Source organism: Stegostoma tigrinum, chromosome 7 (genome assembly GCF_030684315.1).
Source record: "Stegostoma tigrinum isolate sSteTig4 chromosome 7, sSteTig4.hap1, whole genome shotgun sequence".
NCBI classification, from domain to species: domain Eukaryota; kingdom Metazoa; phylum Chordata; class Chondrichthyes; order Orectolobiformes; family Stegostomatidae; genus Stegostoma; species Stegostoma tigrinum.
The window spans coordinates 103,408,514-103,421,185 of NC_081360.1; the positions used below are offsets into that span (position 1 = coordinate 103,408,514).

A 12,672-nucleotide genomic window follows, 5' to 3' on the forward strand; every position below is an offset into this window, starting at 1 on the left:
TAGGTTTTGTTTTGTTTCACAGGGAACTAGACATCAGTACTCCTATGATAGTCAATCTGCTGTTGAGTTATCATAGACTCATACAGTACAGAAGGTGCCCTTTGGTCCATCGAGTCTGCACTGACAGAAAACTCTAAACCTATACTAGGCCCACTTTCTGGCCTTAAATGTAATTACACTTCACACGCTCATCCAAGTACGTTTTAAAGGGTGTGAAGTTTCTTTCCTCAACTTCCCTCCCAGGTGGTGCATTCCAAATCCCCACCACCCACTGTATGAACAGGTTTTATCTTCAGCTTGGAAAAGGTCTTAATGCTTTGTGACTTTGTTTTTCCCAGAATGTTGCATGGTCTGCCTCTTTGACTCCTGGGGTCGTTGAGTCTACGCCTGGGCTCCTGAACAGCACAATCTACGGAGGACCTTGCTATGACAACCCACCTCTGACTCCAGAAGAGGTTAAGCGGGAGTACATGGGATGTCAAAATCTCCCCACGGCTGTGTGGTACCAGATGATCCAGCGCAAGGATCTCCTGCACTAATTGCTCCCATTCACTTCAACGTAGACTGTTCTCTTACAGGAAATGGAAGCACATCAAAGCGCAGATGTAAACACTACTATCTACTTATATGAGATTTTAAAGCCATCCTTGCTTTAACTACCTCTGCTGGGAGGTAACTGTTCTAAAAGACCAGATTTACTTTCAACAGATTGACCGGCAATTAGGTCCAGCTGTGCAGAATGGTGGCTATTCTGGCCTCTCGTTCATTCCTGATATTCATCATTCCATTATTGGTAGCCATATCTTCCCATCTCTGAAATTCCCTCCATCCTGTGATATCTCCACCTCTCCTCTCTCTTTAAACCACTCCTTAAACCTAGAACTTGAGCTGAGCTTTTGCTCTCCTGACCCAGCGTCATCTCGTTTGGCTTTGTGCCAATTTATCTGATTATGCTCTTGGTGAGTGCTTCGGTACATCTTCATACTGCTTGGCTCATCCTAGCCTCCCCAAAGGCTGACTTCTGAACGAGGGCAGCTTTATATAAATGCAAACAGCATTATAATATAGTTATTTTTAGGTTTAAACAGGAAAAATCCCATTGCTTTCCCCTGATGATTCTGTGCTAGTACAGCCCTCGGTGATATCAGGTTGAACTCCAGCACTGTACTGAATTAGCTGATTACTGGGGAAGGATCGCTACTCCTGACCTCAGTGAGGGAGGACACTAATCATTGTGGATCCTGACTTCTTCCCTGCATTCCACACTGTATACTTCAATGGGCGAAGGCCGAATCAATCTCCACTGTGATGGCTTCTATCGCCCCTCTCTGATGAGGCTTATAGTCAGATTCAAATGGGTACCTTAACAAAAACTCTGAGATCAGGGGACAAACCCTTGAACAAGAATCCTTTTGTCAGTAAGGATCTTTCAATATTCAGGATGTCCCACAGTGTTTCAGCTCTGAGTAACTCCAAAATTAACTTGGCCCAAAAAACACTGCAACACAGCTTTCTGTGTCATATTGCTCACACACTCCCACTTGTCTCCCGGTGATAAATGTGTTGTTCTAATGAGAGCTGTCTGTGCAGTTCTGGTGGAGGGTGTGGGGTGACCAGTCACTGCCTTTTCTGTTCAGGATTTTAAGGATACAGATCATGTGGGATCATCCTAATTGATCTGGTGATAGATTAAGAATGCTGACTGCGCTTCCCACTGCTGATGCTTGGCTCATATTTACATCTCGACCAACTCCCAAAACATTTATCTCATTGCTGTTTTCTATAAAGAGAATACACTTCAAAAGGTCTTCATTCTCTGAAAAATCTTCTAAAATAGTTGGAGGTTGAGAAGGGTCTATCTTGGTAGATACTGATTAAAAACTCCTCAATGCCTATTGGCTGTGGGCATCTCTCCTGTTCAAGACCCGTGTAAGCACTGAGCCACTGCATGGAGTAAAATGCTCTCTCTGCCATTATTGAGCTGTGCTAAGAGGGTGCAAGAATCACAGGTTTAGATTGTAGTGTAGTCTAGTTGCCTGGTTTGAATTTACCTCGCAATCTTCAGATAATCCAGTCAGGTTACACCTGGAACACTGTGTGCAGCCCTGGTTAATATCACAAAACCCAGGGCTTCAAGACATGGGATTGTAACAAAACCGACCGTCAGTGATACAGAAGCATTTTGGTAACACACCCCTCAGCCTCAGAAAATGCCAGAGTGGAGACTTTATAAAACGCGGCAGGATAAAGCAAGTAGGACAGAATTAATTCCCTGATCCACCTTGGTGGGAGGATATACTTTAGAGCAAAGAGGACATATCACCTCGTCATGTCGAGAGTGATCAAAAGCAAGATATAGTCAGCATAGAGCAGCACGGTGGCTCAGTGGTTAGCCCTGCTGCCTCACAGCGCCAGGGACCCGGGTTCGATTCCACCCTCGGGCGACTGTCTGTGTGGAGTTTGCACATTCTCCCCGTGTCTGTGTGGGTTTCCTCCCACAGTCCAAATAATTGCAGGCTAGGTGGATTGGCCATGCTGAATTACACACGGTGTTCAGGGATGTGTAGGTTAGGTGGGTTATAGGGTGATGGGTCTGGATGGGATGCTCCGAGGGTCAGTGTGGACTTGTTAGGCTGAAGGGCCTGTTTCCACACTGTAGGGATTCTATAATTTCAGAGTTGGACACTATACCAGGGAGTGATTAAAAATGGTATTCAGCTAGGATATGACAAAATGCCCCTCTTCATCCAGCACATGATGAAATTGCAATAATTGAATCCACTTCAGATTTAGTAAGAAACTTTAATTACTGATATATTTTTATCACCCATCTCAAGAATATTATGATTGGGAAGAACAAAAACTGTGCATACAAAGCTGTAAATGAACAGTAGCATTTGTGTGTCAGAGACTGTAAATAAATGCAGGATTATGTATGTCTATGATACTGGGCAGGAATCATACACAGGATTTGTTCACAATGCATTCAGATTGTCCTATTTATACTAACTGTAGATGCTATTCAATTGAGTTGTCAGTGTCTGTATATATTTGTAATAAAGTAACTTTTGTATAAAAATAACAGTAATAAGTATAATTTAAAAGTATAATTCTTTGAGGTGGTTCATCTCAGTGACTCCTTAGCTAACGCTCAATAATTAAGTTAGTAAAATGGATTCACTGCTGACTCTATACTGAGAAGCCCAAACACAGATTTGTTGACTATTTAAGATGAACATTACCACTCAGTCCACAAACATGACCCTAAGTTTTCAAATCTTCATCTCACAATGACAGTGGCATCCTGGACTTCCAATGTCTCTCAACACAAGCTTGAAGAATAATGCTTCATTTGCTACAGCCTCACCACTGGAATGAACATCAACAGATTATAAACCACCACTTTCAATTTTTCTTTGAAATTGTGTGACATAGAGTGCATGGGAAGACATTCTTCCCACTTCTAGGGAGTCTGCGATAAGGGAAGCATTCTTAAAATTAGTGTATTCAAAATTTATAGAAAAATAAGGAACCACTATTTCATGCAAAGTTTGCAACTGTCCCTCTCAGTTACTGACTCAATAAATCATTTTAAATAACAACAATGTATTTTTAACACCTTCCAAACCCACGACCACTTCCAACTAGAAGAACAAGAACAGCAGATACATGGGAACACCATCCCCTGCAAGTTCCCCTCTGAGCCACTCACCATCCTGACTTGGAAATATATCACCGTTCCTTCACTGTCACTGGGTCAGAATCCTGGAATTTCCTTCCTATCATCACGGCAGGTTTAATCTTGTTTTAAAATCTGACATTGGTTGCTTTTAGCATTTAAGTAAGATTTACCGTCTGTTGGATTTAAAACCTAAAGTTTTTCAGGGTAAACTAAGGAGAACAATGGGGTGCAGTTAGTCAATTAGGAAGCTATCTAAAACCAGTTCTTGAATAGCAGCAGAGCAGAACTAACTCATCAATATCACAAGCAGTATATATGGAAGCCTGTGTGCAGTTCATCTAGTGTGGAGTGTAGCTGGCACAGAATAGAAGCTTCAGGAGTTTGGTAGTGTTGGACTTTGGAGAAGTATGGAAGAAATATCTCTGCTTTTTCTTTCCAAACCCTTTTGGAATGTACCAATTCAGCTGCTGGGAACCATTGCACATTCCATTTGTAAAACAGATGAAAGTCAAGAATGACAGCATAGGAGTCTGGTAAATTGATTACCTGCTAAATGCTTACATCTAACTTTAGGTTGTAATGGTGCATAAACATATGAAACAGATCTGGAAGTAGGCTAGAAGAAGGTTCTGAGGAAGGGTCACTCGACCCAAATCGTTAACTCTGATTTCTCTCCACAGATTCTGCCAGACCTTTCCAGCAACTTCTGTTATTGTTGTTGTAGAAGTAGGCCATTTGGCCCTTCAAAATTGCCCCACCATTCAATAAGATCATGGCTGATCTGTCTGAGCTTTGAATTCCCATTCCCATCTGTCTTCAATAACATTTGATTCTCTTGCCTAGGAAGAATCTATCCACTTCTGCCTGATGTTGCACCTGCAGGCAGAGTTTCAAACTTGCACAGCCATCCGACGGAAACAATCTCTCCTTGGCTCTTTCCTAAAAGGGTGAACCTTCATTTTAGAACTATTTCAACAACTAACATAGTGAAACTGTGATACGCACTAACCATTAATTTCAAGAGAGGGGAGGGGATGGCCTAGTAGTATTATCGCCGGGCTGTTAATCCAGAGGCCTAGATAATGTTCTGCGGACCCAGGTTCGAATTCCGCTACAGCAGATGGTGGAATTTGAATTCAATAAAATATCTAGAATTAAGAATCTAATGATGACTGTGAATCCATTGTCGATTGTTGGAAAAACCCATCTGGTTCATTAATGTCCTTTAGGGAGGGGAACTGCCATCCTGACCTGGTCTGGCCTACATGTGACTCCAGACCCTCAGAAATGTGGTTGACTCTGAACTGCCCTCTGGGCAATTAGGGATGGACAATAAATACTGCCCTAGACAGTGATGCCCTCATCCTATGAATGAATGCAAGGATTATTGATTTACATTTCACAAATTAGCATACAGACAATGGGAGGAAGGCATTACATCCCTGTCCTTCTGAACTCAAACATGATCCACAGCTCGAACTTTTCTCTCTGGAGAGAAGGAGGAAGAGAGGTGACCTGATCGAGGTGTACAAGGTAATGAGAGGCATGGATAGAGTAGATAGCCAGAGACATTTCCCCAGGGCAGGACTGACTGCCACGAGGGGTCATAGTTTTAAGGTGTTAGGAGGAAGGTATAGAGGAGACGTCAGAGGGAGGTTCTTCACCCAGAGAGTTGTGAGTGCATGCAATACTTTGCCAGTGGTAGTCGTGGAAGCGGAGTCATTAGTGACATTTAAGCGACTGCTGGACATGCACATGGACAGCAGTGAATTGAGGGGAATGTATGTTAGGTTATTTTGTTTTTGGATTAGGATTATTCCACGGCACAACATCGTGGGCCGAAGGGCCAGTACTGTGCTGTACTTTTCTATGTTCTATACCCGTAGCAAGTGTCTAAAACTACAGGAATTGCAACTTAGAGTTATTGAACTGGAGACTTCATTGAAGATATTGTAATGCATCAAGGAGGGGGAGGGATATTTGGACACTTTGATTCAGAAGGTGTCACAGCCCTTAGCACAGGGTAGTCCAATAGCATTTGGAATAAGGATCTGGAGGGTGGGATCACGAGTGGGACAGATAATAGCTCAAAGAACATTGTAGCGAAGGAGTAACAAGTTTGAAGTGCTCATCAGTGTGGTCAACAGCAAGGTCCGCAAACTAGAGAACTGACCAGAGTGCCTTGGCTCAGGACTCATTTCAAGCAGGGTAAGTAAAAAGGAGTTGGAGATGGCATAGTGAGGGGAATGGACAATGTTCTGTTCAGCCACGAGCATGAGTGCAAACAGCTGTGTTGCCCAGCTGGTGACTATATTGAAGATTAGAATCTCAATGGAGAAGTATTAATGAGTCAAATGGGTTACAGTTTGTGGGGCATTGACATTAGTGCTGGAGAAAGTGGAGGCTTCACCTTTAGGGCAGTGTGCAACTAAGCCATACTGGAATCAGCTTCCTACTAAACTGTATTAAGTAGGAAGTAGGAACAAGGGATTATGATAATAAAGTGTGAAGCTGGATGAACACAGCAGGCCAAGCTGCATCTCAGGAGCACAAAAGCTGACGTTTCGGGCCTAGGCCCTTCATCAGATTCGGTTCGTGTAGCAAATCAAGGCAGGTGAGTAACATCATAATACGGGAAATGAAGGTCAAAGAATGGCAGGAAGTGACAGAGAATAACCAAAGAATATACAAACAATCAAGACGATATGTTACAAAGATAATAAAAGTCAAAACAAAAAGCCCCTATCTAAATGACTATAGCATTCATAATAGGACACACTAATTGACACTACAGATTAAAGTAAATACACATGATCTGCCAGCTATAATGTAGGTGTGGCTACAGGATGACAAAGATTGGGTCCTGAATATTGAGGGGTACATGATATCCAAGAAGATAGAAGGTTAGGTCAAGGTGGAGGAGTAGCTGAGTTAATCACGGATGGGGCATTTGTGTAATCAATAGATCCCACCCTGGTTTAGGAGTTCAGGGTGTAAAATTGGGCTGGATGGAGAGCAACAATAGTGGGGAAAGAAGTCATTAGTGGTCACAGTCTTCAGCCTCCCAGCAGTAATCACATGTAGGATAAAGCATATGGGAAGAAATATTGACTGTTTATGATAAAGGGGTGGTAGCAAACATGGTAAACTTTAATGGTAAACTTATATACTGGACAAATCAGATTGGCAATGTTAGCATGGATGAGAAATTCATAATGTTTGAGGGGCCTGGGTTCAAATCCCTTTATGGCAGGTGGTGGAATTTGAATTCAATAAAAAATCTGCAATTAAGAGTCTAACAATGACCATGAACCCATTGTCAATTGTTTGGGAAATACTTAATGCCGTTTAGGGAAGAAAACTACCATCCTTACTTGGTCTGGCTTACATGTGACTCCAGACTCACAGCAACACAGTTTACTTTTAATTGTCTTTAGGATGGGCAATAAATGCTAACTTAGCCAGTGACACCCTCATCCCATGAATGAATAAAAAACACAAATTCAGTCCTATTTTGTTCTCTCTTTAATGGCTCTAGTTACCACAGTGTCATGGTCATATTCCTGCAGTCCCTACTCTTGTCCGCATAACTCATAAGAAACTTGTAACTGTGGGCAATTGCAGGGGTGCTAAGGCTCCTAAATTGCAACCCCGAGTCCTCATACCTACCATACCCTGGTCACACCCTCCTGTCCCTAATCACTGACCAAATTTGAATAGGCCTATTCTGAAAGGATTGACCACCCTATGTGGCAATATCTAGAATAACATGCCCCTTCCCTGAAATGACATAATGTCTGCAGCTTGGACGGCACCTTGGATCTGAGGTTCCTCAAGCTGTAGTTACTCACTATAGAGGTGTTGTCTCTGATTCATCTTGGTATCCAAAATCTTCCACATGTTGCAACAGCAACACATCACCCAACTTCCCATCACTGTCATATCTGATTTAATTTACAAATGAATTACTCTAGATTCCTTGCACTTTTAGTAAAATAACTTAGTGTAATTTTAATAAAAAAAACAGTAACAAACTGAGACAAAACCAGTTATTATTATAAGAGAAGAAAAGCAACAGAGGCTGGAACACAAACTGAAAACGTCTCTACTTTGCAGACTAGAAATATTTACCAGTCCTACTCACCAAATAGTTTCTTTCCCTGCACTCTGGTCACACTGTGGTTCATGATGTCCTTCATGATTCTCACTGCAGTTCAGCCCCCTGATCCCCATCTTTTCTCCTCTCCCACCTTCCTTATTCTGGACATTTTAGCTCTTGAAATAAACTTTAGTTAAAACACCTCTGTCCCCATTGCATCAAATTCCCACTTTGAATCAAATTTCCAGCTTCACTCACGCAGCCTTTACTACACTCAGCTGAAGTGGCTTAGCTCAGTTGCCTGAATAGTGGGTTTGCAATGCAGTCTGATGCCAACAGCTTGAGCTATACTCCTGCACAGTGACACTTACCATGAATGACTGCCTCACTCAACCTCTCCCCTTCCTGAGGCATGGTGACTGTCAGGTTAAACCACCACCAGGTGTCTCTTTAATGAGAGAGTAGCCCCATGATTTGGCAAGATTCCACTTTTTTCAGAAATATAAAATAACATTCCAGTTATTATATAAATTAAGATGTAAAAAAGAGAGACACTTGGTGAAATTACATATATGAGGGTTGTAATACTGAACAAATTTGTGGAGCTACAAGCTATTTATTCATTCATAAAGTCAGGAGGTATGGGATACAGGGTGATTTGACTGTCTGGATTCAGAATTGGTTGGCTGACAGGAGGCAGAGAGTGGTTGTAGATGGTAAGTATTTTGCCTGGAGGTCAGTGCTGAGTGGTGTCCCGCAAGGCTCTGATTAGAGGTATAGATAGAGTGGACAGCCAGAGACTTTTTCCTAGGGTGGAGGTAGCTATTATGAGGGGACATAGCTTTAAAGTGAGTGGAGTTAGATATAGGGGAGACGTCAGAGGTAGGTTCTTCAGAGAGTGGTCGGGCCGTGGAATGCATTTTGTACACCTCTATCAAGTCACCTCTCATCCTTGGTCATCATTAGACACTTAATACCAGATTTTTTAAAATCTGAATTTAAATTCCACCATCTGCCTTGGCAGGATTCAAACCCAGGTAACCAGAACAAAATGTGGACTCCAGCAATAATACCATTAGGCCACTGCCTCCCGCTATGACGCATTGGTTAGTACCTTCATTGAGATTATAAGGGCAGCTGGTTTTCAGGCATTACTCACGGTGCTGCAAAATAATTTCTGAAGCATGGAGGCGCAGATGTAGAAAACAGTCACTACAGGTGTGCAGTGTGATGGAAATAAAGTGGTAAAATTGTTTATTACATTATGTTTTCAAACAATTCAGCCAAAAATTAAATAAATATAACTCAGACAGAACATTCCCAGACACACCAAACAGTTAACCCTGAAAGTGATTTCCCTGAAAAATATGGCTCGTGACTTGATACAGTCAACTGACAGATTTTGATCTTTGTTGTCTGTACAGCTAATTTCTCCTCCATTATTTCACTCAGCTTAAATTCAACACCACAATTGCAACAGTACTTCACCCAAGGGATGATTTCATACGGTTGTTTTCCTTAGAGCAGAGGGGGTCGAGAGGGGACATGATTGAGATGCATAAAATTGTGCTGGGTATAGACAGGAGAGACAGGAAGACACCCTTGCCCTTGTTGTGAGTATCAATGACTGGATGTATATATTTAAGGTGAGGGGCTGAAGGTTTAGAGAAGGTGTGAGGAAACACTTTTTCACCCAGAGAATGGTGAGAATCTGGAACTAACTGCATGTAAGGGTGGTAGAGGCAGAAACCCTCAGAACAATTAAGCAGTAGTTACACGTGCACTTGTGATGCCGAGGCACACAAGGTTATAGGCCGAGTGCTGGACAATGTGATTGGAATAATTAGGTGGATGGTTGTTGCTGCCTAGTGCAATATAATGGGCTGAAAGGCCTTTTCTGTGCTGAAGATCTCCATGACTGAGTGCGATTTCTAAATGAGATGGAGTTGTGTCAAAAATAAATTGCTGTCTCTGAGTAATTCAAAGTATGTGAAGCATTCAGAGATATACCTAGCCTCCCCCAAGTCTTCAAACCTCAGGGATTTTCCAAATTCAGTCTTCTTGCACATTCAATTATTTTAATCACACTATCGTAAACTAATAGATCTTCAACTGAGCCCAAAGTTTTAGATTCTGTCTAAATCTTCTCTTCCTCGCATTAAGACACCTTAAAATACACCTCTGACCTTTCAGACACCTGTTCTAATATTCCTTTGAGCATCTCAGTGTTAAATTAGATCAGATCCTGTGAAACACTTAGGAATATTTTTTAATCACATGCAAAATTGTTTTAAAAGATGCAGTCTGACTGCAGATCTTTCTCTGCTGAGAGGCAGTCTGTCAGAACTAAAGCATATCACTCTGTCCAATGCCAGGAAAACCTCAAAGGTAACTATAATACTATATTTATACTGAAATAAGCAAATACCTCCAACAAAATGGAGTCTTGTCCTCTAAGCTTACAAAACAAAGCCTATGAGAGAGACACTAGTGCTAGGGGATCAGTAACTGAATGATCCAGCGAGAACAGGTATGGCTACTGCAGACATTTGGCTTGGGTGAAAGTACAAAGCAGGTGATGTCTTATGAATATACCCCCTGCTTGATATTCCATTAACTTCAAACAGAAGGAACTATCAGATGGGGAGTGGAACAGGTGGTACTGTTCAACTACAGCTATTGACCCAGCTGTATTTCTGATGGATTCTGTCTCGGTTACTAACAGTTAGTTATTCACATCTGAAATTTTCTCTCCTCTTCTTCCAAAGGCTCTGACTCCTGCTGTGCTGTAAGCTCTGCTGGTACTCAGGCATCTCCTCAGCTAGAAATCTACTCAATTAATATCAGTTCAAAAGTGCAGTCACCATCTGGTCCGCCTCTAAGCACCTGCATCAATGTACTTTCTGTAAAGTGTTAAAGTATGGTAATCAAAAGGCGGAAATGCTGTCAGATATTGACCCCTTTATCTTAACTCAGGAGAAATGAGGTTCTTTTTCATCGTGTACTACCCTGGGTGAGATCAGCTAGATCAGCATGTACCAAGGAAATGATGAACGATTTCCTTGGTCTGTCTAGTTAAAACATAATAGTCAGACACTAAGAGGACGAAAATCAATGGAGACTATAAGGGAGCACAGGTAAAGCTTTGTAAGTGCAATTATGTGGATATGGCGCATCCTTTTCTTCCATCTGTCATTTATAAGCTTTGCTAAATGCTTCAAAAATTTAGCTTCCTTCCCAAATTACAAGCTCACCAAGGCACTTCATCACGATGCAAATTAAAATTCGAGCTGGCGGCTACAAAATCCAACGCAGTTGTTAGTTTAGGAACTCGCCTGTCATTTACTTTTACCCCCTTCAGAAAAACCCTAAAAATGAATCACTGGGATCTTCTTCCCGTCGAAGATGCTTAGAAACTCTTGTAACAATGTAAAACTGATTCCATGTTTCAAATGTAATGTTTTCAATGTGGCACACTGTGCTGACCAAGCATGGTCAATACATTGATGGCCTTATGTTGAGGAATAACAATGGTCAGGGCTCCTAGTCCAATGCAGGTTTGTCTTCAGTTCCCCTTATTGCTGGGCGCCTGCAGTTTCTCAGTGCTCTTGTCTTTGATTTCTGTGTCAGATGCTGAGTCAGTCGACTCGGCTTGCTGCTGTTCCATCCACATCCCGGCATAAACGCCGCCTTTAGCAAGCAACACATCGTGCCTGAAACAAATTAGAAATATATGATCACAAAATTGACTCAGGAATGTTTTTAAAGATATTGGATGCGGGCACTGTTGGCTATGTCAGGATTCACTACACAACCCTAATTGATTTAGAGAAGGTGGTGGTGACCTGCTTCCTTGAGCTACTTCTGTCCTTGTCGTGCAGATGTGCCAAGAGTGCCAACATTGAGTGAGTTCCAGGATTTATGCTCAGCAACAGTAAAGGAATGCCAAGACACACCCAAGTCAGGATGAAGAGCAATTAAAAGGAAACGTGCAAGTGACAGCATTCCCATACTTCTGCCTCTTTTGTCTTTCTAGATGATAGTAGTTATGGGTTTGGAAGGTGTTGTCAAAGGACTGTGAGCGAGTTGCTGCAGTGTGCCTTGTTGATAGTACAGGATCAAGTGTCAGCCATGGTTTGGTGGGAAGCACTCTCACCTCTGAGCAGAAGATCACGGGTTTGAGTCCCATTGCAGAGACAGTAACCAATTCCAAGCAAATGGTTTCAGTGCAGTACTGAGGGAATGCTATATTGTCAGAAAAGGGCAATGAGTTTCCCTTCTTGAGGCTGTGTGTCGGGGGGGGGCGCAGGCACATGGGGTGTCAGATAACATGTCCTCCCTGCCCCACACCTGAGAAAGCACGCCAGATCAAGCATTCATCAACCTCTTAAAAACTGACCTGAGAGCTTCCCAGCCTTGATGGTGATGTCCCAGCTTGCCTGAAGTTGCCAGCCAACAACAAGTAGGCAGTTTCTGGGTTCTGTTAGTGAACACCTACTCTTCAGGAGATCCAACGGTGAGAAGGTAGGACTTTTCCAATTCCTTCTCATGGCATGGAGGTTGAGGGGAGAGGAGAATCAGAAGGTTTGAGGTAAGGGCAAAGATGTGGCTTTCAGACAGTATCCCCTTGCTCCCTATTCTTGCCTCCAAATTGCAGTAAAAGGAGAAACTCCTGCCTCAGCAGATATGCACTATGTTTGCCCACTTGCAAAATCAGCCACTTTCCTTGCCTGTTGAGAAGTCAGGTCATTGGGAAGGTGCTAAGTTGTAGCCCTTAAGTAGTCATTAATTGACCACCTAAGTGTTTTAATTACTGACAAGTCAGGAACTCCCCAGATGGACTTTCTCACCCAGCACTTAATTGGTGAATTGGAGTGAAAAGGTGAATATC

At 42.4% G+C, this 12,672-nt stretch overlaps 2 protein-coding genes across 7 annotated transcripts in view; one reads left to right on the forward strand and one right to left on the reverse strand.

Annotated features, from left to right (window-relative positions):
• The window catches only part of si:ch211-67e16.11 (uncharacterized), a 28,875-nt gene extending 25,814 nt beyond the window's left edge, over positions 1-3,061 (forward strand). Inside the window, exon 7 of the mRNA XM_048534996.2 lies at positions 339-3,061. Within this exon, the coding sequence (XP_048390953.1) occupies positions 339-539 (201 nt within the window). The 3' untranslated portion in view covers positions 540-3,061. The remainder of the gene's footprint in view (positions 1-338) is intronic.
• Positions 2,746-12,672, reverse strand: part of LOC125454335 (ATP-binding cassette sub-family B member 6-like) — a 221,157-nt gene continuing 211,230 nt past the window's right edge. For 4 of the 6 annotated variants that reach the window (XM_048534992.2, XM_048534991.2, XM_048534990.2 and 1 more), the window contains exon 21: positions 2,748-11,494. In XM_048534992.2, coding sequence (XP_048390949.1) covers positions 11,347-11,494 — 148 coding nt within the window. In that variant the 3' untranslated portion in view covers positions 2,748-11,346. Of the gene's footprint in view, positions 11,495-12,672 lie in introns of all 6 variants that reach the window. The other 2 variants (XM_048534994.2, XM_048534995.2) reach the window with 2 other exon arrangements.